This window comes from Xenopus laevis, chromosome 7S (assembly GCF_017654675.1).
Source record: "Xenopus laevis strain J_2021 chromosome 7S, Xenopus_laevis_v10.1, whole genome shotgun sequence".
NCBI lineage: Eukaryota > Metazoa > Chordata > Amphibia > Anura > Pipidae > Xenopus > Xenopus laevis.
The window spans coordinates 33,535,320-33,562,680 of NC_054384.1; the positions used below are offsets into that span (position 1 = coordinate 33,535,320).

A 27,361-nucleotide genomic window follows, 5' to 3' on the forward strand; every position below is an offset into this window, starting at 1 on the left:
TTTAAATATTCCCCATCTTTGTATTTCTGTAGACTTAAGGGTTTTCCATGAGAAAGGACACAGTTGGAGCAGGGGAGTTATTTCTTTTCCAGGATGCTCTTTGGCCTGAGCAACTCCCAGCATGCACAGGTGCCCTTTCACTACTGGTTTATGTTAAAATTAATTGGTGGGGGGCCCTCCAGTTGGAGATCATGGCTACATAACAAAAAGCTCTCAGGTGATACATTGTTAACCACCCACATTCCCATGGAGCAGTCCAGGTGATGACATCATTGCTAGCAACAGATACTGACATTGCATAGGTGGGGGTAGGGATATCAATTGGCAAAGAAAAGGGGGGTACTAATAATGGCAGCTCTCATACTCAGTACCATGATAGGGAATGGTGGGACTTGTAGGTCAGTAACAGTTACCAGACCAAAGGCTGATGGTCTTATAGGGGATGCTGGGACTTGAAGGTCAGTAAAAGTTACAAGACTAAAGGCTGATGGTCTTATATGGGATGCTGCGACTTGTAGGTCAGTGACAGTTAGAAGACTCAAAGCTAAAAGACTGATAGGGGTGCTGGGACTTGTAGTGATAGAAGTTTAAAGGCTGAAGGGCTGAAAGGGAATGATGGGACTTGTAGGTCAGTAACAGTTACAAGACTAAAGGCTGATGGTCTTATAGGGGATGCTGGGACTTGTAGGTCAGTGACAGTAAGATGACTAAAGGCTGAAGGTCTGATAGGGGCTGTTGGGAGCTTTAGACATCTCATATAAGTAAAAAGCAATGGCTGTCTGTCATTAACTGTTAACATTATCATTCTCAGGCAGCTTGAGGGGATTAATGCCTGGGAAGTACCAACTCAAAAACTTTACCCTGAAGAGGTTTTACAGTAGGCAATTTTATATACAAAATGAGCAACCTGAACAGCAAGTGCTGCCCCATTCCTTCCCCAACCCCAACTCTTATACTAAGCTTTTATATTCATTAAAATACAAGAATATGAGTAAAACCAAGGATACTATCCCAGGCGCTACTCAGTGGCACAATTAAAATAGATTTTCTGCATTTCTGTAAAATTCCCCCCCCCCAGTGTGTTTGCTGGTCCACTCACCTCTGATCCCAGCAATGAAAGTGAGAAAACCGTTATTTTAACTGTCATTTAGCCATGCGGCCAATCACATGATTTCTTATACCAACTGTGATTGGCTGCAAAGTTGGCACACAGGTCAATGTTGCTAAGGTAAATGGGATCCTAGCAATCAGATGACAGTTACAATACAAAACTGTAGGGCAGTGCAACTAAAGAAAAAATCATTACAAAATGAAGTCCAAATACAAATGATATTGGAATATTCCTGTCTACCTTACTGATTTTCAATGTGTGATCTCACCCAGGCAGCTACCAACGGTCACCATCAGACTTATGGCAGCATCAAGGTGACCGTTGGTGGCTGACAATATCACAGCTCTGACAGTTCTATCTCAATATCCTTTAAACCAGACACTTGAATACAGTGTGACTTATAGAAATAGATGTTAATAGCAATATATTAGAAAAGGAATCTGGTACCCAATACTATTTTATACTTCTGTGAATGTTTAGTCTCCCTGTTTCCCCATTCTCCCCCCATGCTCAACTCTCTCATATTCACTTTTAAAATGTAAAAAATACGTGCAAAACCAAGGCTAATATCCCAGGCGCTACCTACTGACTCTCATTAATGCCAATTTTCTGCATTTATGTCATTATTTTCCTTAAAATATCCCCCTAGTGTGTTTGTGTGTCCACTCCAGCGCCGATTCTGGGGCTGCTGCCGCCTGAGGCAGCAGCCCAGATGCCGCCCCCCTCCTCTCCCGCTCCGCGCTTAAAAATTAGCGTCGGAGCGGGTTTCAGGGGGCTGTATCGCTAGTGCATTGAGTGCTGGAGCGCTCTTTGCACTAGCGGAGCCGAATTTCCGGGTTAAAACCCGGAAGTTCGGCTCCTAAAGTTACAAGAGGCGGCTTTTTGCCGCCCCTTGTAACTGGCCGCTCGCTGCCGCCTGAGGCAAGGGTTTCACCTTGCCTCATGGCAGAAGCGGCCCTGGTCCACTCACCTCTGATCCCAGAAATGAAAGTGAGAAAACCGTTATTATAACTGTCAGATGAAAAATCAGGTCATGTGACAGAGTGACTGGAGGTGGCTGGGAAAATGGCAGCAACAATTTAAAAAAACAAAAGAAACGTTGATAGCAATACAATTACATGCGGAATCTAGATGTGAAATGCAATTTATGGCCTCACTGCCATATAAGACTTTAGAGTGTGCCAGCCCTAATTTAATATTCCATGAACCTCTATGGATATGAACATTATAAGTGGTAATTACATTTCCTGAGATATTGGCTCCAGCTGGTGAGGAAATGCCATATTCACAGATCACCATCTGCCTCGTTGAGTTCTCCATTGGCCACAGTATCATCTCCCAGGGTGCCCCCACAAGTGATGGACCCACAGTAGGTGTGAGAAGTCTCTGCAATAGATCTTCCTTGTTGATAGAAGCAGGGCCGGAACTAGGGGTAGGCAGAGTAGGCACGTGCCTAGGGCGCAAAGCTGGAGGGGTGCCAGGCACGCACCTTCTCTGCCTCTGCTATCCGACGTGCGCGTATCTTTGTTTTGCGCATGAGCACTCATGTTTTTTCGCGCATGCGCACTTGTGTTTTATCTTTTTAAATCACAGGGATTTTAGAGTCACCGTAAAGATGAATAAATATTATTGTGTTCCTGATTTATTTTTCTATTAAACAGACCAACTACAGTCAGTGTTGGACTGGGATACCAAGGGCCCACCCAAAAACCGTAGACCAAGGGCCCACTCTCAGTTCTATTATTCTTCCTCTCCTCACTCAACCTCTATTCTCCTTGTATCTTTTCTTTACATACTATAATCTAACATTCCATATATTTAACCTGTTTCTTCTCATAGAAATAGCGAATGGCCATGAAATAGGCCAAATGTTTTAAAAGCATGAGGGTCCACCGACACCTGGGCCCACTGGGAGTTTTCCTGGTATCTGGTGAGCCACTCCAACACTGACTACAGTATAATTACACTTTGTATGAGGTAAATTGACAGTGTCCATTCACAGCAGCATTCCTGGTGCCCTTACATTGGCAAGTGGTATGGCAGTTCTGCCCAGCAGAGGAAGAGGATAACATGAATAGGGGGATATTAATGGAAGTATAAAGGTGGTATTAAATAAAGGGCTTATACTAAAAAGTCAATGAAAGACCTTACATATATTAGACGGCAGGTATATGATTCTTCATGTACATCAGTGTTATGGCAGTTAGACAACATCTTTTGTAAGTGCAGGTATATTGCTATACAAGGGCTCTGTGTGTAAATTCTGGTGTAACTCAGGACACAGGATTATAAACAAGTGCCTCACAGCTTTACTATATGGAATTATTGCAAAAGGGCAGGGTTAATTCACATGGTGCAGCTTTATAAACATAACTTAAATTTAACACCAGTTTTATGCTTTTTTGGTATAAAAGTAACACACAAAGCCCCACCCCCATCCCTGTGTCACACACAAGCACATCATGGAGGGCTTTCTGTGAGAGAAACCATCCCCTGCAAGTTTAGCCAATGAGGGGGAGGAAAGTAACCTGCAGCCAATGGGAGAGCAGCATCTTGCATCATGGCTGCAAATGGTCACTTCCTGTCATTTTAGCCAGTGGAAGAGAGTATCCCGCAGCCAGTGAGAGAAGGAGTCTTGCCTTAGCTCTAATTGCCAATGGGAGAGGGCGTCTTGCCTCAGGTCTAATTTCCTGTAACATTAGCCAATGGGAGAGGGAGTCTTGCCTCAGCTCTAATTTCCTGTAACATTAGCCAATGGGAGAGGGAGTCTTGCCTCAGTTCTAATTTCCTGTAACTTTAGCCAATGGAAGAGGGAGCCTTGCCTCAGCTCTAATTTCCTGTAACATTAGCCAATGGGAGAGGAAGTCTTGCCTCAGCTCTAATTTCCTGTAATTTTAGCCAATGGGAGAAAGTTTCCTGCAGTGATTCCAGAGATTGAGTGGGGGAGGGAGAAGCCCAGAGAGAGCAGGCACAGCAGAGGGAGACCTGTCTAGACAGAAGTGCTGTTCTGCCTGTTATGAAGTAAGTGCTGGGCTGCAGGCAGGGGGATTTCTATAGGGCAGTTGGTATCAGGCTGGACATGGTGGGACATAAGGGAGTTTTGTCAGAGTCCCTGTGGTAGAGTGAGGGGGAGGGGTTAACAGTACATTGTCTGCCATAAAGTGATTCTCAGTGATATAATGTATGCCGTATTACTGATCATGAACAGCCAGATACTAGACCTGTTAGGGGCCCAATCGACCATAGCAGTTTGTGGATCTAAATAGGGGCCGGGCGTATGGTGGGAATGGGCGGAGTTGTTCAGGGGAGTGAACTCTATCGCTTTGAGCTTTGTTTTTTGAAAGATTTCAGCCACATTTTCTTAATTTGTAGAGGTGTAATAGATTTGCTAACAGAGTATTATAGGGCCCCAGTTATGGCAGTTTTGGACCCTTTTTGCAAAAGCACTTTTAGGGCAGCAAATTCCTGCACAATTATAGGCACCACCCAGGGGCAGTGGTTGTGCAAAGGAGGTCATTATCCCTGCCTGGAGTTTCCCAATCAAATTGGGCAAGAAAATGAGCCCCCAGTCCCCATATTGGTGTTTAATAGCTTAGTGAGTGCTCTACCTCTCTTCTGTTAATAGTGCAGCTCCCTCTGCCAGGCACCAGCCTCATACTCCTACATTGTATCTTTTTTCTGAGCCCCGTCCTGGTCACATGATACTGTGTGGTTTTGCCATAGCAAGTGGCAAGTTAAGCGGCATTTCTCCCACGGTACAGAGATCACACTTGATACTGATATTGAACATGGGCCCCCATTACTAACAAGGCTAAGGTGGATAGAGACCTGCTTTCCAAATAATATCACTTATTATTGGTTTATGTATAGTGCAAAACATCCCCATGATTTATACTCTCTGCATAAACAGTACCCCAAGTTACAGAAGCTGTGACCCACTTTTTTGCATTTGTAGTGATGTGCAGGCTGGCTGCAGTCTTCTTCTGCCCCACTTCGGCCTCTGCACACGCCTTTTTATATACTCGTGCAGGCCACACCCCGCCCCTTTCATATCCTCACAGCTGGGCACGTTCCGGGTTAGGGTCAGGTGTGGGCTGGGGCGTAGTGGGTTAGGTTCGGGTGGGGGTCGTGGTTTTCCCCACCAGCAAATCACTATGGCTTAGCCAGTAAATTAACTTACAAAAGACCTGCCATCACCTCAGCCCCTCTGTATACAGGATGAGTCTAAAAAACAGGCTGCATTTGCTTGATGACATTTGCTCCCCCTGCTTTATTCAGGGTTCTGGTTTCGCACCCATGAATCCCTTTCCATTTGTTTTCTATAGGGGAGATTGTAACCCTTTTTTCAACATATTTGCACAAATATTACATTACTTATGAAACAAAGGATCCAGGAATGTGCATTAATCAATCTTCCATTTGTATGTTTCTAGTTCATTTGGCCAGTTCACTAGCACTTTCACCACACTACGTATGCTCCCACAACCTCCCACCCAACTTTTGTATATCGCTAACTTTTGTTCTTGGGACCCTGTAGCTGAGACAAAAGTTTATTTGTAGACATATGCATCCTCAATAGAGTAAAATTGGAATATTTTATCATGATATGGAGAGAGAACCTTTTTGCAGGGTATAGTTTCACATAAAAAAAAAATCATTAGAATTAAACCCCGTGTTGTGTGCTGAAACCCCCCCCCCCCCCAAAAAAAAGGAGAAAAATGCAAATGTTCTGCACTTTGGAAAATGTTTTTGGCAAAACAAGCCAGTTTTGCCAAGCACTTATAGGGAAGCAAAAAGGGTCAATTTTGAGCTTTTTAGCACATGGCGACAAAATAACTAACATCAAACCAGTTACCCTTGTTTTGTTTTTGACAGATGTGAAAATGTTTTATGAATCTGCCCCAGAATGTCCCCATTTGTTTAGTTTCACCAGGGAAAAAGTGTTTTTTTTTGTGTAGAAAAACATCATTATCAAAGTGTCTGGTTTTGGTGTCTCAAAAAAAACTGCAGGCCAAACGACAGTGTCTTCCCATCGATTCCATCATTTCACATTGCCAAAGTTTTCCTCAAATCATAATAAAGCTTGAATTGTAAGAGTTTGGGACTGGACTAAATGTTTTAGGCAGAAAGTTATTGCAGGAGGCCAGCAATGTTACGTTAGAGGGTTAGATCCAGTTATAGCAATCAGCTCCAACCCCACAACCACGTTGTAGAACTTTGATCTGACCACAACCGTAAAATATCTGTACACCATTGGCTTTCTTTTTCAATATATACAGTGGTGTGAAAAACTATTTGGCCCCTTCCTGATTTCTTATTCTTTTGCATGTTTGTCACACTTAAATGTTTCTGCTCATCAAAAACCGTTAACTATTAGTCAAAGATAACATAATTGAACACAAAATGAAGTTTTTAAATGAAGGTTTACGTTATTAAGGGAGAAAAAAAACTCCAAATCTATATGGGCCTGTGTGAAAAAGTGATTGCCCCCCTTGTTAAAAAATAACTTAACTGTGGTTTATCACACCTGAGTTCAATTTCAAAGGTTATAAAGCCATTTCTAAAGCTTTGGGACTCCAGCGAACCACAGTGAGAGCCATTATCCACAAATGGCAAAAACATGGAACAGTGGTTCCAGGAGTGGCTGGCCGACCAAAATTACCCCAAGAGCACAGAGACAACTCATCCGAGAGGCCATAAAAGACCCCAGGACAACATCTAAAGAACTGCAGGCCTCACTTGCCTCAATTAAGGTCAGTGTTCACGACTCCACCATAAGAAAGAGACTGGGCAAAAACGGCCTGCATGGCAGATTTCCAAGGCGCAAACCACTTTTAGGCAAAAAGAACATTAAGGCTTGTCTCAATTTTGCTAAAAAACATCTCAATGATTGCCAAGACTTTTGGGAAAATACCTTGTGGACCGACGAGACAAAAGTTGAACTTTTTGGAAGGTGCGCGTCCCGTTACATCTGGCGTAAAAGTAACACAGAATTTCAGAAAAAGAACATCATACCAACAGTAAAATATGGTGGTGGTAGTGTGATGGTCTGGGGTTGTTTTGCTGCTTCAGGACCTGGAAGACTTGCTGTGATAGATGGAACCATGAATTCTACTGTCTACCAAAAAATCCTGAAGGAGAATGTCCGGCCATCTGTTCGTCAACTCAAGCTGATGCGATCTTGGGTGCTGCAGCAGGACAATGACCCAAAACACACCAGCAAATCCACCTCTGAATGGCTGAAGAAAAACAAAATGAAGACTTTGGAGTGGCCTAGTCAAAGTCCTGACCTGAATCCTATTGAGATGTTGTGGCATGACCTTAAAAAGGCGGTTCATGATAGAAAACCCTCAAATAAAGCTGAATTACAACAATTCTGCAAAGATGAGTGGGCCAAAATTCCTCCAGAGCTCTGTAAAAGACTCGTTGCAAGTTATCGCAAACGCTTGATTGCAGTTATTGCTGCTAAGGGTGGCCCAACCAGTTATTAGGTTCAGGGGGCAATTACTTTTTCACACAGGTTTGGATTTCTTTTCTCCCTAAATAATAAAAACCCATTTAAAACACTCAATAACTGCAATTTAAAAACTGCATTTTGTGTTTACTTGTGTTATCTTTGACTAATAGTTAAATGTGTTTGATGATCAGAAACATTTTGTGTGACAAACATGCAAAAGAATAAGAAATCAGGAAGGGGGCAAATAGTTTTTCACACCACTGTAGTTATTTTGTTTTTAGTTAAGGCTTCACCAATCACTGGTTTAACATCATTCCTTATGTTACAAAACACTTGTCTCCGTCAAGCATTGGAGTGGTCACCTTGTCTGGGATGATCTTTCTGGGTTATAAATGGGTCCCAGTTTGGGCCATAGCCTCTTCTCCCCATTATGGCTAGTTTGCAGTGTGTGCACGACTGTCTTCTGTGTGTTTTGTCTTTGCAAAAAAAAAAAATTATTTTAGCTTTTATCAATGTATTTTTTTTCCTTCTATAAGGCTCAGGATGGTGGGGGGGACCAATTATAAAGGTCTTCGTGCTTTTTATTCCCATTGGAGACACTGAAGTGAACTAACTTGGGCCTGGTAATTATCCACTTAAGCAGGGGGTCCCCAAACTTTTTTTAGCCATGAGCCACATTCAGATCTAAAAACAGTTGGCAAGCATAAAAAAAATATTCCTGGGTGGGACAAAATAAGTGCTGTGATTAGCCACATTTAGTAGCCTCTATGAAGACTTGCAGCCTACTGGAGGCTCTATTTGGCATTTCACCTAGTTTTTATGCAACTAAAACTTCCCTTCAAACCTGGAATTGAAAACTAAGCACTGGGAGCAACATCCAAGGGATTGGTGACATGTTGCCACTGGTTGGGGACCACTGCACTAAAGGAACAGTCCTTTGTCATACAGGGCGTGTGGTGTGGCCACTAAATAAATTGCTGTCAGTGCAGTGAATTCAGACATGTTTTCTTTCTTCTGTAGCCACCGACCCTCCTGCAGTTTTTTGCTCTTCAGTTTATGCTTTGTCCTTTACTTTGTTTCCAAATTAAAAGGTATCTTTACACTAATCGCGGTTTTGCAGTCTCTAATGTAGAAAAGATTTCCTGCTGTATTGGAAGAGTTGGTTTCTATGAGATGTCTTACAAGACTATGCCAGGCCCCAAAACAGTTTAGCCCAAAACCTCCCTTTGGGCAGTTATTGTAAGGATGCTCAGTGGGTAGTTTTTTTTTTCTTTCATCTAATCCTTGTTTGTATCTAAACCAGCAGCTAGGCTACAGAGCAAAGGTGTAATAGTAATGAGTTATTTACTGTATATCCTGCCAATTGGCAGTATCTAGAAATTATACATTTGTTATACAATACAAAAGCCCAGAAATATAGTAACAGACTGCGTATAGCTTATTTGTATATAGTGTACAGATACATCCATATATTGTATATATCTTTGCAAGTGTTCAATGTCTTCCCTAAAATGCATCACATTAATGGAGGAGGGTGCAGTAAAGCTGGCCACAGATGGGTAATCTGCCCTATTAGATCCATTATGGTACAGGAATGAACAGGTGTGCATGTTGCTTACACAACTGAAATGTACCTTAGATGGTTCAAAGAATTGTGAATAACTGGTGTGGAAATTTGACCAATACGTGAGCCTGCTGTTTCTGAGAGCTGTACCAGACTTAATGGGCCACAAGCCAGTCACACCAGCCATTGCCTACTTGTAATTAAAGCTGGCATAAACAAAGATCCGGTTTATAATAGAAGGCAAATGAAACAACCGCTCCATCTCACCGCTATTCAAAGTGTTGAATCTTTGGACTGCCAGATAAATTAGCCTGGTGCAGGATTCCCTTGTCGTACCACACCTCACAGAATATGGAAGAAGAAGATGGAATTCCCCAACACCGGGCAACTAAAAACCAGAATTTTTCTTTGTCAGTGTTAAAAGACACGCAGCATACTTAGCTTGACGCGTTTTGTGCGCTTCTGCCCTTAATCATAAGCAATGCGTCAAGCTAAGTAAGCCGAGTGTCTTTTAATAAGGACAAATAAAGATTCTGGTTTTCAAAGTTGCCCGGTGTTGTGGAATTCCGTCTTCTTCCTCCATAAACAAAGATCTGTGTGTTTGGAGAAGTCATCAAACGAATCAATATGCCCACACTGAGATGGGTTAAAGTGAGCTAAACGATCAGATCACAACAATGGGAATACAGAACATTGGGGTGAGGACTGCATCAACAACTGGTCATCATCACCCTGATGGGATTGTTAATTCTCTGCATTTGATATCTGGTCAATTTTCGGGCAGGTATCAGTCGGTGGGCTCCATACACAGGCCAATAAGCTGCAGCCAAAGTTTAGACCCAAAGCAGCAGACCTGGGATATTGTAGTTATCTGTTACTTGTGCTCCAGAGCAGCCTGTGTATTGAATGAAGGCTATATGCAGTATAAATGTAAATAGAGAAAGCGTTTGGGATGCGTTAGATCAGAAGCAAGACAGAAATCAGCAGAAAATCCACTCAGTGAATCCATGGAATGCTACTTCTAGCTTTTATTTAGACACAAGTTCAGCTGCGAGAGCCAAATATTTCTCTATTATCATCATTCAATGTGAATGACACAATACATGAGGGTCCAGTGCAGAGAGGGGGCTCATTGATAAAATAACACATGTATCTACTTGTTTAAGGATTTGCTTGCACAATATCGACCCCCTGAAAAAGGTACATGGCATAAAATACTATATTGCAGAATATTTACAAATTTAACATACAAGATTAAATGGACCATTTTACAAAATTCACAATACCTACAGCTCAACTTACAAAGCTTGTGTAAAATGCCCCCCACCTCTCAAACAGACTGCTGCCCCCTCGAACATTCGGTTACAGTAACAAAATATTATATAAAGGACAACTTAAATTAGAGCAAGTTCACTGAAGAATGACGGATCATTCTGAAACCCGTTTATGTGAGGGGCAATAATAGCAAAATACAATTCCATTTGTCTTCACAACCCCCCCCCAAAAAAAAATCTGTAAAATTAAAAAACAAACAAAAAAAACCTAATGATTTCATTAATTGACTCCTGACACAGACACATCCAGGAGTCATACACGGAATGTTTTTGTGTAAGATAAACAGCATGACGAAGGGCCATTAAACCTCACCACCAAAAGTGTATATTTGTAAGTGATGGACACTTAGGGGCAGATTTATTAAGGGTCGAATAGTAACTTTTAACTCGAGATTTATCAAACCTTGACCCTGTGAACAATTCGAATTAGACCAATCGCCACCTCAAACCTGCCGAGTTCACGTCGAAGTCAATGTCAGAGGTCTAGCGACCCATTTGATGATGAATCTTCCTGACATTTAAGTTTTTTTCGGAGAAAAAACTCGATTCAAGTTTAGTCGCATTTGATTTGAGTTTTTTTAAGTCGGTAATATTTGATCATCTTAGAGGTTCGAATTTTTCTTAAATAACAATAATTCAAATTCGATTAAAAAAAATTCACATGAATTAGAAATTCGACCTTTGATAAATCTGCCCATTAGAAAGAATTAACTAAATATATTGCAAATATGCACATTTGGTCTGCTGGTTAAGACAAAAGGTTTTATAATCCAAAATGGTAAATATGTTTCTATATTTCATGCTGATTTATGTACTGAGAAAGAAAAATTATCCCCATTAAATAAACAATTCTGTATTTAAGTTCTCCTGGTGCTGGTTTTAGGGACACCTCCGGGGCCACTATGGAATGCTCCAGTGCTTATGTCCGGGGATTTTTCCACCATGTTTTGGGGCCTATAAGGGTAAAAGCATTGTATTTACACCAACCCTTGCTATAATATATTACATTTTCATTTCAGAATTACTGTCCTGACCAATAAATAGAAGTAGAACAGAAGCCCGCATGTATGTAGGGCACTCAGAGAGCAAGGTACTTATGTTTCTAATGACTGGTCTGGGGCATATGCTTGCTGGAAGCAGGAAGGAGAGCTGAATCCTAACCATGCTTATTAAACAGATTATTATGCACTGCCAGGAGCTCTTGCATGATTTAAAGGAAAAGGAAAGGCTAAAATTTAAGTAAGCTTTATCAGATAGGTTTATATAAATACACTAGTAACCCCTCAAAGTAGTGCTGCTCTGAGTCCTCTGTCAAAAGAAACACCACATTTATTTCCTTCTATTGTGTACACATGGGCTTCTGTATCTGACTTCCTGTTTTTGTCTTAAACCTGCAGGGCTAGGGCTTGAGCATGCTCAGTTTTCTCCTCTTCCCCTTCCTCCCCTCCCTGCTGTAATCTGAGCCCAGAGCTGAGTGCGCAGTAGAGACTGAAGTGATGTCACACAAGCTAATGCGGCAGATGCTATCCTAAACAAGCAGAGAGCTTCTAGAGCGGTTTACTCAGGTATGGTAAAGCATTCTGCAGAATAAATATAGTCTTATAGCTTGCACTATAGTGGCTAATCTATTGGCAATAAACTGGTTTGGTAGCTTTTCTTCTCCTTTAAACTGAAAACATTGTGAAAACATGAACCACCAGCAGAACGTGCAAACCATAACTGTGGGGCTAGCTGCAGATGCTGGGTTCGATATGCCGGTTTCTTGAATCTCAGGTTTATCCTGATGCATTATAGGAAGAGGGGAGTTTAAGTGTGCGTTTAAAATGTATCAAGGAAAGGGTAGAAAGGTCCCAGTGTGAAATGGACTTAGAAGCTCTTTTCCACATCTTTAAACTGTAAATGTGTAGCTGGAGGAGCTGCTCTAAAGGATAAATTGTGTCTCCTCGGCTACGTTCAGCTGACAATACTATGAAGAACAATTTGTACCATCGCCCCCCCCCCAAACTCAGGAGGAGGAATCAATGCCCTAAGTTCCTTGTTAGGGTGAAGTTGTTTGTGCAATTCCATTACTCTTGGCTCTTTGGAGGCCCGAGGTTTCGTAACACTTTAGTACAATGAGTCACATTCCACCCAACCACCTCCAGCGTCCCAGGTGACTTGTAATAGCAAATAGCAGGCAATGGTGGTTGCTGTCAGCCTGTCACACTAGAGGTCCACGTACCACAGCAATGAGAACACAGTTAGTGGCACCCGCAAGCAATGTCGCCATTCATGGTCTTGTTTATTTCCATAACTGGAGCAAAGAGCAGCCAATGCAGCGGAGAAATCTTCCCAAGCTTTGTTTGCTTCTTGCTGCTGCCGCCATTTTCCGTGTGAAAGGGCCTTCATCTTCAACTCCTGTTGGAATTCTGCAGCTCCTCTCGTAGCCATGTTGGCAGAGGGTGACCCAATCGGTTCAACAGCTTGGAAAGTTCAATGTTGTTTTCCCGAAAGAGGTCTGTGAGGAAACTACGAGACTGGGAAAGAAAAAAAATTTCTTCCTTTAGCCAAAAGTAATACAAGTCACACTGCGTTGAAACAGTTTGAGTCAAGTGGCATATTAGAGATTTACAGCATTTTTACAGTCCCACGGGCAGGGGACAACATGTCTGATACTGCCCCATCTTTAAATTCCAGTAGCAATCACCAGGACTCATTACAAAAGCAAAATGAGTGTCTGATTTTATATGAATCATGGGAAGGGAAGTAGTGCTGCTAGAATTCCATTCTTCAGAGAATCGCTTCTAAAACTCAATTATACAAATAAGGAGAGACTGCTCACAATGATTTCCTTGCGGGTTCTTTTCCCTGGTGCTTCATATGCTCAGCAGAAACCCCTGCCTTGCACTAATGAGCGCCAATAAGGGTGATACCAGTCTGTAACTGGGACCTGATCAGCACCTGCTCAAGACTCTGCTGTAATTCCCAACAATTTAGCTGTCACATTTCAAGGAATTGTTCAGTATAAAAATTGAGCAAATAGGCTGTGCAAAATGTTTCTCTAATATAGTTAGTTATCCAAAAATGTAATGTATAAAGGCTGGAGGGACTGGAACTTTAACATAATAGCCAGAACACTAATTCCTGTTTTGCAGCTCTCTTGGTTTCCACTGATTGGTTACCAGACAGTAACCAATCAGTGACTTTAAGGGGGGCCACATGGGGCATAACTGTTCAGTGAGTTTGTAATTGATCCATAGCATTTAGCTCAGATTCAAAAGCAACAGTTAGTTGCTGACTAACTCAGAGTTAGAGAGCTGAAAAGCAGGAAGTAGTGTTCTGGCTATTATGTTACACATCCAGTCACTCCAGTCTTTATACATTACATTTTTGACTAATTAGCTATATTAGAAACATTTTTTATTTGCATATACTATGTATTTACCCAGATTTTATTTTCATACTGAACTGTTCCTTTGAGATGGAAATTTTAGGACTGATACTTGGATTCCTTCCCTTCATTCCTTCTGCTGCACTTGTATTTTTTCCTTGTAAAAGTGGTGGATATATTCAACAGGGTCTGATGCAAGAGAGGGAACTGGAATGGTACAAAAGGCTGATAACAGATGCAGGTATAATAGCGCAAACTGAACAAGAATCAAATGTTGTGTACTGACAAAAAGAATGCACAGTTACACACATATAAAGTATATTACATTTCCTGTGACAGGTGGCTACAACAGATGCCAACCTGGGACCTGTTATCCAAAATGCTCGGACCTGGGGTTTTACAGTCCTTCTATAATTTAGATCTTGTATACTAGAAAATTATTTAATTATTAAACCCAACAGGCTTCTTTTGCCTCCAATAAGGATTAATTATGTCTTAGTTTGGATCATATACAAGGTACTGTTTTATTGTTCCAAAGAAAAATAAAATAATTTCTAAAAATTAGGATTATTTGGATAAAACTAAGTCTATGGGAGACGGCCTTCCCGCAATTCTTACCTTTACAACATTTTATGAGGATTATGCATTGGCTATGATGTACTGTATGTGCGAGTGGGAATCTCCAAGAACCATCCTGAAAGATCAGTGTCTGGAGAAACTGTATGTAGCTTCTCTAATTCTGATGTTCCCTCTGTGCAGGTCCCTTTCTTCCATGAGCCCTGAAACTACTACTAAGTACTGTCTGACAAGGCCTGACTGTGAGTAAAAAGCAGCCCATATGGAATCTTGTGCAGCTTTTCCACTGGGGCACAAAGCTGGGTATGGGTATTCATAACCACATTTGGAAATATTTTGTGTTATTCTTACCTTGTTATTATTGAAAAAACAGAGAAATTTCAAACCATATATACTATAATCTATTTACTCTAAACCTACATCAGCAATGGTGAGAATCATACAGCAGAGGAGAAGAACGATCCTTACTACACTACATATCACACTTTGCATTTTGGTTCTTAATGCCTTGGAATAACAATGTACTACAGAAAGAATCAAGCACTAAAAAGGCATAGCTCTAATAAAGATCAAACTGTCTTGTATATGTGCTATTTAAGTACAATGCAATGTCATCACGGCCACAAATCACCATGTTAATGCTAATTAATGTTGACTAACATGATGCTCAAGACTGGGAGTAGGATTTTTGGAGTCTGTTTGTAGTGATGACCAGTGTATGTGTTGCCAAATGTAAATCTTTTGGGGCGGGGGTTGTGTGAATGCAATTATGTGTGAATGCAATGCAGACATGGGCTGTACTATTTTAATAAATATGCCACAGGCCTGCGAAAGGAAAAGAGAAATAAGAATTTACTGGAAAGCAACCTGCAGCTGTGCCTGTTCAGAAGTCATGATCTGATTCTCTGTGCCAGACTCCAGCCCCATCACAACACAATGCCGAGTGAGACTATTGGTGGGACAATTGCCGATATCACTGGCAGTGACGAGGTGACTGGCTAAGTAAAATCAACTAAAAGGATCTTCTCAATAAAAACTGAACCCCCTTCTACTTTGCTGGAAGAGCCCGCCCCCAATTCTTGGTGCATATGTTCGGGAGAGGGGCATGGCCAGCCCACAGGATCTGTATAAGGGGCCGGCTATGCCCCGTGCTGCCTGTGTGGGGTGAGCTAGCCTTACTCAGGGTTATTGGGATGTGCAAGCTATGAGGGATGTATTGGGACATTTAACATTGTTACTGGAAACTTTGTAACATGCAAGATAAATTAGCAGCTCTGGTTCCAGTGACAGCTTGGCTTCAACTCTATTGCAATATATAATGGAAGCTATACAGTGCAGTCGGCAGTAGAGGAGATGCTTTTCAAGAGTGCGAACTACAAGGCGTGTTAAACTACGCCGCAAGATAGATTTCGCTATGTTGTCGGTGCTACTTGCGCTGCTTGTGACGTGGTACCTTACAGTGCCAATTGCCCTCTGACTGGAGAACCTGAGTGATGGGTGCAGGGCAGAGTTAGCCAGGATTATAGTCAATGCTAAGGTCCTGGCAGTACATCGGGAGACCTACAGCATGTATAACAACTTGCCCTGGCAATATGAAACTGTAGCGAGCGGCCCATTTTAACTCTGAGCTGAACGTCGCATCCGAGCCTGCTGTCCGACAGTTGCAGAGACACAGACTTGTGTGTAGCTGTACTATTATCTACACAATTCTAATCTGCAGTTCAGATGTGATCAGCAGCTCACCATACTCTACTCTACAGGGGAAAAGTCACTATTAGACACAATTTTCCTAAACTGTAGGGGATGTTTAACAATTGTTTTCAATTATTTCAATTCTATTTTTCCCACACTCTGTAATAAACTGTTTTTACTTCTGCTTTGTATAAAAGAAGCTTTTGTTGCCAGTTAGAACAAGTCACTCCCTGTGCAGAGAATCCAACTAATTTAAAGAATTTTATTTAATCCGTACTTACCGATGGCTCCAGTTCTGGGTATTTTCGGCCTTTGCTCTTGCCAAGGCATTTTGTCTTTCCGTTTTCAGCCAACTGGCACCAAAATCCTTTTGCTTCATCAAACCTGGAGAGATTATATACACAGTAATGGCAGTAACAGCAACACCAGTTCAATCTGGCAACTCAGAATTAAAAGTTGATTCCAAACAAGCGCACGTGGCCCATTTAGAGATGCAGCAAATCCTAAACTGAACCTGCCCTCTTTATTTAACACATTCCTAATTATAAACCATTTCGTTAAAATACACCTTTATTTTTCAATAGTACTGGACATATTTACCACTGAATACTTTATTTTAAGCTTTTGCACTTTTATTTGTTTGGTTAACAGCTGTTTTTCATGTTTTACAAATCTGTCCTTGAAGTAAAACAGTTCAACAAAACACCTGAACTGGCACTTATATAACAGTGCAACAAACTGTAACCCACAGCACCTTAATATCCCTCTGAATTGTGTCTGTATGTTAACCTGCCATTTAGACTGTAAGCCCTACGGGGTAGGGTCCTCTAGCTTTTTGTTTCCTTGACACTGAGCACTTAATGTGTATTGTAATTATATTTTTCATGTTTATGTGAATTGTATTTCTAATAATGCACTTATTGTTACTTTTTATTCCAATGACTACTAATTTATTGTTTTGTTGTACAGTGCTTTGCCCTCAAGGAGCGCTTTACAAATACAAATATACATACATACATATGCAAATAAGAGTAAGGGCAGCAGAATGTCTTCTTTGTAATTTCCTTGATCAAATGACTTAGTCACACGATTTTAAAGGGGTTGGATTTGGTTAGGCCAGGCAATCTGAATCCTGCTGCCAATCAGCAGGCATTTACTGTAAACCAGTTTTGCTGGCTGTGGGTTATTAGACCAAGTGCAAACATTTCTTTGCTCCTTAAATGTTTTGTAGGTACCACTGAAAGTTACATTTCTAGTAGAATGGCTTCAAAATTAGTTCTGCATGATTTCCTATGACAGACTCCATACTCACTTAAGGGCCTGGGTGTAGTTTAAATGTGGGGTCACTCCCAGGAATTTCTGGATACTGTCCATAGCAGTGGCTGGGTTACTCCGCAGCTCCTGGCCATCCACAATATGAACCTAAAGGAAAGGGTTAGCAGTGACTGAGCAGCTGCACAAACAGTGAGCCATGCACAGGATAACCCACAGGTATCTCTCTGCATAGAATAGAATTATGTATGGAACAAACTGTATTGCAAATGTGTGTCAAATGGAACAAATGAAGCATCAGTGTAGAGCAGGTAGTCATTGGGTGTATGCGTGCATAACTCACCTGGTTGGCTGGAAAGTAGGTGAGCCATCTCTCCAAATGCACAGAGTACCATCCAGGGATCAGGCAGCGGTTCTGCAAGTTTCGCAATTCTAGTGGTGCATGTGGCCCTGCAGATACCACCTGAGCAAACGTGTAGTTCAGTGCTACTGGATCATTGTGTGCTCGCTGGTGCTGTACATGGAGAGAAGAAAAAGGTGAACCAGAGAGTTAAAACCTTTCATTATTTATTTTATGCTTAACGTTGAGGTTAAAACAGTGCCTGACATGTTTCAGGTGCAGACTCCATTCAGGCCTCAGCAGATTTGCAAGCGAATATCCATACACTAATGCTGACCCATTTTCACGCCAGAGTCATCTATTCTTAACAGGCTAGCAAGAAGCTTATTACGTGCATAGACTCATCACTTCCGCATATCAGACTTTGGGGTAAATTTACTAAAGGGCAAAGTAACTAACGCTGGCGACGATTCGCCAGCGTTACCGTTTTCAGGGACTTCGCAGGTGTAACTTTGCTAGCAAAGGGACAGACGATAGCGCTCGTTTGTACTTTATTGCCAGGCGAATTTTCGCTCTGGCGAATGGACGTTACTCGACAAATTCACTAAGATGCGGATTTTACTGAACATTACCTCTTTCGCCAGACTTGCCTTCGCCAGCTCAGACCAGACGAAGTGCAATTGAGTACATAGATCTGCCTCAATCTTCTGTTACTTACATCATATTTTTTAGTGGAAAGGGTTTCTAAGTCCAAAAACGCTCGCGTCTTTTCCTTTTTTCAGAGTGATAGCCTGTAAAAGTCCTTACATTTTTTTTTTGGGTAACCGGGTTCCCCCATACATTTTCTAACATATGGAACATAAACTATACACTGCGCTCATGTGTAGGGCATTATAACAACTCTTTATTAAGGTTCCCTGGCCTTGTGTAATGTAATGTATTTGCTGCAACATATACGTCCATTCAACTTTATAGTTTCCCGCCGCATGCAAATTAGCCTGAGAAAAGACCTCTAACGAAGTTGCTCTAGGCAGAATTGAACGCTAGCGCATTTTCTCTTTGATTGCTATACTAATTTTGGCGCCCTGGACGCAACTTTGCATTCTAGTAAATTAGCGTTGTCCGAGTGAATTTTTGCCTGGCGAAGTGTTGCGCTGGCTGCGAAGTCGTCGCTGGTGAATTTCCGCCGGTTGGTAAATTTAAAAAGCACGGTACTAATGGCCAGTCCCCGTCACATGCTCTGTGCTGCTACTGGTTAACTGAACTTAGGAACCGACTCACAATATACTGAATATATAGTGAATAAAGTACCCCCTCTTTTAAATTATAAGGATATTATAAGTTACCGAGGAGTTTCATGACCATATAAAAACACGAGGCCAAAGGCCGCGTTGTTTTTATACAGGTCATGGAACTCCGAGGTAACTTCTAATATCCTCATATTTTGCAACAGGGGGTACTTTATTTATTATAATACACACATTTCAGTGAGTCATGTGACAGAAATGACATCAGAACTCACCGTTTATAACTGATGACATCAGAACTCACCGTTTATAAGGATATAATTTACAGGATATTCATAGCTTTTGGGTATTATATAGAATATAAATGCAGCAATACACAGCTGATTAGCAATTAATTCACATTCTCATTACATGGCAGCATATGAAGCATAAGTGATAAACAGCCCTTCAGCACCAGCTTCTATGGCAGATGTAACTGCCCTGCCTGATAATGTTTCAGGACTTTTGGCAACCCCAAAAGTTAACCAACCAAAAATAAAACGGAGCATGTGAAGTGTCCCTGACACTAAAATAATGACACAAAATACATGATAGTAAGTTAATACATAGGGAGTCAAGTTGTAATGAAGTTGTAATGAACCCGTACCCTCCACTCTAGGGGCAGGCTATTTATTTTCCACCCACTGTATTCCTTTAAAGAGTGTGTGCAAATGGTGTAAAGTACAAAGGGCAACTCTGCTTGCAACATGTAGTGTCTAATTAAAGAGTAATTTGCAGCATGGCAATGCACCTTCCTGGTCTGTCTCCATCCATTTTCTATGTACTGACTACATTGTTGTACCTAGGACGAGGTACTGGAGCAGATATCCAGAGTAAAAGTTAATTCAGGGATAGACACCACAACCTTCCGGAACAAGTAAGTTGCTGTGTAGAGCTTTAAATGAACATCTGCTGAACCTCTGGGCTGCTGTAGCAAGTTCAAAAGATAAAATAGAGCTAATTTCTCGATTTGTCCGTCACCCAAAAAATTAGTCCAAATCCTATTTTATCACGCTAGTCAAGCAAAATGAACTTTAATGACACTATATAAATTATTTGAATCTTGTTTTCTTCAGTCTGGGAATTCATAATTATAACAAGCAAGCAGGAGCCATTTTGTGGACAATGTTATTAACACAAGCTTTGAATCATCTCAGAATCTTGTTTGTGCACCAGAATGGGGGACCAGAAGTCCATATCCATGTCCTGGCTACACAATTAAATGGTTAAGAGAACTGGGGGAATGTGGGAGAGCAGTGACATCTAGGAAGTACTGAATGTGTGGCATTTTAAGCAATAATGAGCTTTTTCACAGATACTTCTAACATCAGGTTAATAGCAGCCGTAAGTACAAAAGTGATACAGTCCCAGCAGCCAGCACCACATCTCAAAACAATTAACCTTTGTGGCTTTTCCACTAAACTCATTTCTGCCATCTGGACACTTGGCCTCACAAGTGAAATGCTGAAAGTTGGGTCGCCAAGATATAAAATGATATTTATTGAGATTCCCCCCCTCACTGCTGTGAGGCTGCAGAGAAAAGGTGGAGAGAAGAGGAGAATTACCTGATACCAGGAGTAAGCTCGGTCTGCCGGACTGATCAGAAGAGCAATAACTTTGGCCCTGGGCAGAAGAGCAGCAGCTCGTTTTGGTACCATTTCGGAGTCGAAGTAGTTAGCGCTCTTTTCAAACATGAAATCTGTGCTGGCATTCGATGGCATAGGGAAAAAGTCCATATACCTGGGTGGATAAACAAAAAGTCAGTTTTCCTCTTGATGCTAGCATCACTGTGTGATCCTTAAAACTACTCTTAAAGGGGCAGTGCCTGAGAAAACACATGTACAAAGAAAAAAAAAAAAAAAAAAAAATGAACACCACACATTGTCTGGTCTCCTGTTTCACACATGAATTTAGTATCTAAGCTAATGCATGTATTTTGCAAAACAGGGGTTTTCAGTTACAAAATGATGATAAAATTGATAAGCCACCATACCACGTCAAATTAAACCCCAGGTGGTTGTCCTAACTGTTTACCTCTTGTCAAGTTTTTCTCTCTACATAACTGCATGTCTCAGGGTCAGTGTTTTCAGACCGAGTCATCGGCTTAAATGGGCTTGATTTTCCCCTATACCAGATGCATTTTATAAGGGGAGAGGTTTGCCAATATCAAAGCATTGATTTTTAACACTTTTTTGTATGTTTGTAACTATCCTGGTCAGATCAGCTGCACTTCTTTTGTATTTTTATTTGGCCTTGGAGTGCTCCCTCAACTGCCTCCTTTTCATTTTTTAAAACACACACATGCCCTACACAGCACTCCATGTTGCCCCAGAACAGTATAGTACATCACATTTGCCATCCCTACCATCATATTGGTATATGCACATATTAGCCCCCTCGGGGCTTAATAGTACAGGTATGGGATCTGTTATCCGGAAACCCGTTATCCAGTAAGCTCTGAATTATGGAAAGGCCGTCTCCCATAGTCTCCATTATAATCAAATAATCCAAAGTTTTAAAAATGATTTCCTTTTTCTCTGTAATAATAAAACAGTACCTTGTACTTGATCCAAACTAAGATATAATTAATGCTTATTGGAAGCAAAACCAGTCTATTGGGTTTATTTAATGTTTACATGATTTTCTAGTAGGGATGCACAGTATCCAGGATTCGGTTCGGGATTCAGCCGAATCCTTCTGTCAGGTCGAACCAAATCCGCATATGTAAATTAGGGGCAGGGAGGGAAATTGCGTGACTTTGTGTCACAAAACAAGGAAGTAAAAATGTTTTCCCCTTCCCATGCCTAATTTGCATATGCAAATTCGGATTTGTTCGGTATTCGGCCAAATCTTTTGCAAAGGATTCGGGCGTTATGCCGAATCCAAACTAGTGGATTCGGTGCATAGTTTATCTTAGTGTGAAGATCGAAATTACGGTAAGATCAGTTATCCGGAAAACCTCAGGTCCAGATCATTCTGGATAATAGGTCCCATACCTGTATTAATGTGTCAGATGAAACAATAAGATTAGCTACAGTTCCAGTCTGTATAAGAGGGAAAAAAGGGCTTACCAGTCAATGCCTTGGTGGTAGTTTATCCCGTTAAAAAACTGGATCTCTTCAAAAGTGACTGGGCTTGGAAAGTTGCTAGTGACAGCAGGGTGCATGCCAAGAAAGCTGTATAGTGCAGTCGTACCTAGAAAGAGACAGTACTGATCAATATACACACGGAAATAGTTATAATACTAAACATATGAGCCCAGTGAAACAGAACCAAGTACATACCAGTCTTTTGGGGTCCAACAACAAGAAACTTAGGCAACCTGTCGCAGGTCTTCTCTTTGGACCAGATATCCTTGTGCCTCTTGTCATCACATGGATTCTGTAGGACACATTACAGTGTTGTCAGGGCAAATAGGTCTCAACAACAAAAGCACATATTTCCAGCCAAAGGCAGAAATTCTCCATCACTGTATGAAAGGTTTCAGTCAAGAAGAGATGTGCTGTGTAATAAATGTACTGCCCCCCACACTCCTTTACAGGCAGCAGCACTTATTAGATTAAAGGGATCTTTCTGTAGAAGCCGACATTTAGCAATGAACCCGACAGTGGGGTTTTTTTCAGAAATAAAACATGCCCTTGTGTCTCAGCAGGTGCCTACATTTAATTGAGTCCATTTGTGGCATTACCAAGAGTCAGATTAAAAAAAATAAAAAAAATTTGCAATATCAAGGGCATATCCTCAACCGATCTAATGTGTTGATACATAAATACAAACAGAAGAACATTGCACTAATACAGTGACAGTCCACCTATTACTGACATGAAATTCCAACACCTACGGTAACCAGAAACTGGCAAAGGGAGGTGTAGTTCAGCTGCAGTTTAGATGTGGTCACTGGTCATGTTAAAAAAATTGTACAATCTTATCAATATATGGTAAAGATTCTAAGAAATGCTGGAAAATATTATTACACCTTGAATTTTACAAGTGTGTAATACCTCCCACACAATTGCCAGAGGGAAAGAGTAGGTAACTAGCCTTATTCACGGAAAGAGCTATGCATCATACTACACGTTTACTATTAAAGGAGTGCTTCACCTTTAAGTTAACTTTTAGTATGTTATAGAATGGCTAATTCTAAGTAACTTTTTTAATAGTTTCTTTTAATTATTTGCCTTTTTCATCTAACTCTTTTCAGCTTTCAAACGTGGGTCAATGACCAAATGACCCAAACAACCATGCATTCATTTGAATAAGTGACTGGAATAGGAGAGGGCCTGAAAAGAAAGGAGTAATAAACAGTAGCAATAAAAATAAATATGTAGCCTTAAGCCCATCTGAAAGCTGAGAAGAGTCTGAAGAAGGGAAATAATTCAAAAACTTTAAAATAGAAATAATGAAGGCCAATTGAAAAGTTGTTTTGAATTAGCAATTCTATAACATACTTAAAGGGGAACTATCACGGAAATGAAAATTTAATATAAGCTTTCTCCTACTGAAGTAAGAAACTTTCTAAATACAATCAATTAGAAATTCTGCATAATTTCTGAAATAATCAAGTTTATCTTCACTATTTCTCTCTTCATTCGGTTCATGCAGCAGTTGGGTGTCAGATGAATGATACAATATATCTTATGGGGGGGGGGGCTTCCCTAGCAGATTAGAGCTCACTCAAATATCCAATACCAGTACAAACAAAATCTAACAAAATAACTGCCTTTTGCACAAATCCAGCATGTAGAGAGACAGGATTTCAGGTGATTTAATAGAGTGAGCTCTAATACATCTTCTAGGCAATATTGAATCATTCATCTGACACCCAACTGCTGCATGAAGACAGAATGAGGAGAAACAGATGCTGAGAAGGAATAGTGAAGATAAACTTGTTTAGAAACAGTACAGAATATTAAATTGGTTGTATTTAGAAAGTTTCTTATTTCAGCATGCTATAGCTAATATTACATTTTCATGATAGTTCCCCTTTTAAGTTAACTGAAAGGTGAACCATCCCTTTAATTAGAAACCCAGTAAATCTACTGATTTGTTCTGGTCTGATGCAAACTGAATACAAAGCCCATCTCCACACTCAGTAGGCAACTCACCTGCCACAGAGGGTTCTTCTCCTCAGGGAAGATTTCAAAGTATTTCTTTGCCAGCTGGACAGGTGGGAGCGTTTGCAGCCGGAGGTTGGTCCAGCACTGCACAAACTTCACTAAGCTCTCAAAGGTGTACAGCCCCAGGCGGTCGTTGCCGTAGTTTGAGAGATGTGTCATGAAGATGCTGATCTGTAACACACATAAAGGCAATGCCATCTAGGTGAGCTCCCGTAAGTAGAGCATTTGGCTGCACAAACACTCATCCATTATTTATCAGACTTGCAGGAAGAAAAAGACGGTACATAGGGCAAGTGAAAATCTGGTGCCGAGGGATTTGAGAGTAAGTTTCAATTTCTTGGTACTAATTCATATGTACTCGCTGTACAGCAGCCTTTGTGAAATTAACATGGCATTACAGAGATTCAATCGGTAAATATTTCATGGCCTCTCCACGGCATCTTACTGAATTTTTCAGTTGTGGCTGAATAAATCTGTGCGATACTGTGTTCTATATCTCTCACTAGACGTTACCAGAAGCCCTACCTGGCTCTTTCAATAAGTGGAAGCTCACCCCCCCACCCCATTCTACAGAGTTTCCACAGAGTTTTTAATGGTTTGATTTTTAGAAAACCACACAGAGTTATTGTGCATTGCAACTGGGATCCCCACTGTCAGTTCTAGTCATAGATGAATCACCCGAGATATTTAGAACTACATATAGGATTTCTCACATTGTACAGGAGTACTGTATATGGCTTCAGAATTCATTTCTAGATCAAGGCTGGGCATACCCGATACATACCTCCCAACATTTTGGAAATAGAAAAGAGGGACAAACAGATTTGGCATGTGGAGTGAAGCAAATTTTTTTTACTACTCCCTTTTTTGTGGCCACACCCCCTAATTACCATGTCCATTTTACAAAATTTGGCAGGTTGTGAAAGTTTGAACACATTTCTGTGGCTTTTATGTGTTATTAGAGTTTTGAAGGTGAACTGCCCTTTAAACTGCACAGTTTCCCCAAGAGACCTGCTTATCTTGAATTGTTTCATAGTATCTAAGTATCTATTCTTGGCTCTTTGCCAAAAGTACCTGTGTACCTTTTTCTGTCTGTTACGTGCAGGAGATCAAAGAGAAAGTCGGGACAGTTCAGTAACAATCTGGGACTGCGGGTTGAGCTGTCAAAATCGGGACTGTGAAGCGTAAAAGGGACAGTTGGGAGGTATAAACAAGGATGGTTCTGATAACGTGTTGCCTGTTTGTGGGAAAAAGAGTGAGAATGGGTGGTTGATTTTATTTTCTTCCTTCCCCAACTGAGAGCAGCTCATCTGAATGACAGGTATGAGCATGAATAGGTGGCAGATGATAAATAATAAATAACAACAAACACCAGGCCTCAAAATCAATCTGCTTGGGGAGGTTGGGGTGTCTGGCCCTGGCAATCTGAAGCACTCTGTATTCTATGTTGCCAGAAAGACAAAACATAAAAACAAAAAAACTATTTAAAAACGGTGAGAATTTTTTTTTTTTTTAATATTAAAAGGATACCGTCCAAACTTCATTCCCCTGGGTGTGTGGATTTTGTTTTTGAATCAAGTGAAATACGGCTCAAGAAACAAAAGGAATGTTGAGGGTGTTAGTTAATTTTCCCGACTGCTGTAAGAATGTGCAGTACAATGGCCATCATATGCACTCAATTACACAACATTAATAACGCAGGTGACACAATGGCCCCGAGTCTGATTCTGTGTTGCTTTCCTCTGGGTATTTCAGTTTCCTCTCTACTCCAAAAACATACAGGCTTCTGAAAAAAACTGACCCTACAGTGTGTGAATGGGAGTGTAAGCTCCACTGGGGCAGGGACTGATGTATATGGTGTATAATCTCTGTGTTGGTTGTGTATATGTTTAAATATATATATATATATATCCATTATCTGGAAACCGTTATCCATATATATTGACACTGTATAACTACAGGATCAAAATAATAATGATTTTATTAATTTCATAGTATTTTTTACATTCATCGTTTTATTAGCTCCAAGACTGCACTGATGTGTAGCAGGAAGGTAATACCAACTAAAATCCAAGTAATTAATCACTCTTCTCCTCTGGTGCCAGAGATTTATTTTAGAACCCAAAACAGCAGCTTTTAGAAGGTCACTTCAAGGTAGAACATATCCAAAAGGCAGAATGGCCTCCATCTTCAGAGTTTTAAACCAAAAAAAATAAAAAAGTGCTGGTCTGCTACCTTATCAGAAAAGTAAGAAAATATTAGGTAGGTGATGGGTGTCCCAGATATTCAGTGATTCCCTCCTTTATACTAAAATCACAGCTTGTTCATACATTGTTTGAGGTTTATTACAGGAAGAAGTATACATATTGTATATTTTCATGAAATGATTTAGCTGCATATAACATGTATGCATACATTAGCTGCATCAGCTGCTGATTAGTGTTTTAATGTGTCCAGATTATAATGAAAATAACAGTTACCTTAAATTTAAAGCCAGATATTCATTATGCAGAGCCCCCAGAGAGCCCCATAGCGAGTCCAATAAGCAGCCTACTTGGCCCAGAAGGATCTCATTGGGAGCTTTGATTATAATAATTATTATACAGGTATGGGAACTGGGGTTTTCTGGATAAGGGGTGGTTACATATTTTGGATCTCCATACATTAAATCAAAAATAAAATTTTTTATCATTAAATAAATTCAATACGATTTTATCATGTCTTAGTTGGAATATAGAACAAGGTACTGTTTTGAGATTTTGAATTATTTGATTAAAATGGGGTCTATTGATGATGGCCTTCCCATAATTTGGAGCTTTCTGTATAGCTGATCCCATACGTGTACGAGTCAATGACAGATACCCCCACACCTTGTGTATTACTCCCTTCCCTTTAGACTGTATGCCTATGCATAGGGCCTTCCTCACCTCTTTGTACCTGTATTGATCGTGATGTTTGTTACTCCATATATTCTATATATGTAATTCATGTGATGTAGTTGTATAATCACATTTACTTTACAGTGCTGTGCAATATGTTGGCGCTATATAAATACATGTTAATAATAATAATAATAATAATACCAGACAGGGCAAGATTAGTGCACCTATAACCGTGAGTGAGCAGAGGTTTGTTCTGGGGAGCATTGTTCTGCCCCCTAAGTGCTATTCATGGCAACACCTGACTTTAGACACAAGCTGGCATTAAGCACAGGGATATCGTTCTCTGAAGGGTCACCCACA

At 40.7% G+C, this 27,361-nt stretch overlaps 1 protein-coding gene across 1 annotated transcript in view; it reads right to left on the reverse strand.

Moving 5' to 3' along the window:
- Window positions 1–12,026: 12,026 nt before the first annotated feature.
- ndst2.S (N-deacetylase/N-sulfotransferase (heparan glucosaminyl) 2 S homeolog) overlaps window positions 12,027–27,361 on the reverse strand; it is a 95,608-nt gene continuing 80,273 nt past the window's right edge. Inside the window, exons 7-14 of the mRNA XM_041571113.1 lie at window positions 24,108–24,290; window positions 22,287–22,383; window positions 22,074–22,197; window positions 20,568–20,742; window positions 17,720–17,890; window positions 17,417–17,526; window positions 16,386–16,488; window positions 12,027–12,982 (exon numbers count right to left, since the gene is read on the reverse strand). Coding sequence (XP_041427047.1) covers window positions 12,857–12,982; window positions 16,386–16,488; window positions 17,417–17,526; window positions 17,720–17,890; window positions 20,568–20,742; window positions 22,074–22,197; window positions 22,287–22,383; window positions 24,108–24,290 — 1,089 coding nt within the window. The 3' untranslated portion in view covers window positions 12,027–12,856. The remainder of the gene's footprint in view (window positions 12,983–16,385; window positions 16,489–17,416; window positions 17,527–17,719; window positions 17,891–20,567; window positions 20,743–22,073; window positions 22,198–22,286; window positions 22,384–24,107; window positions 24,291–27,361) is intronic.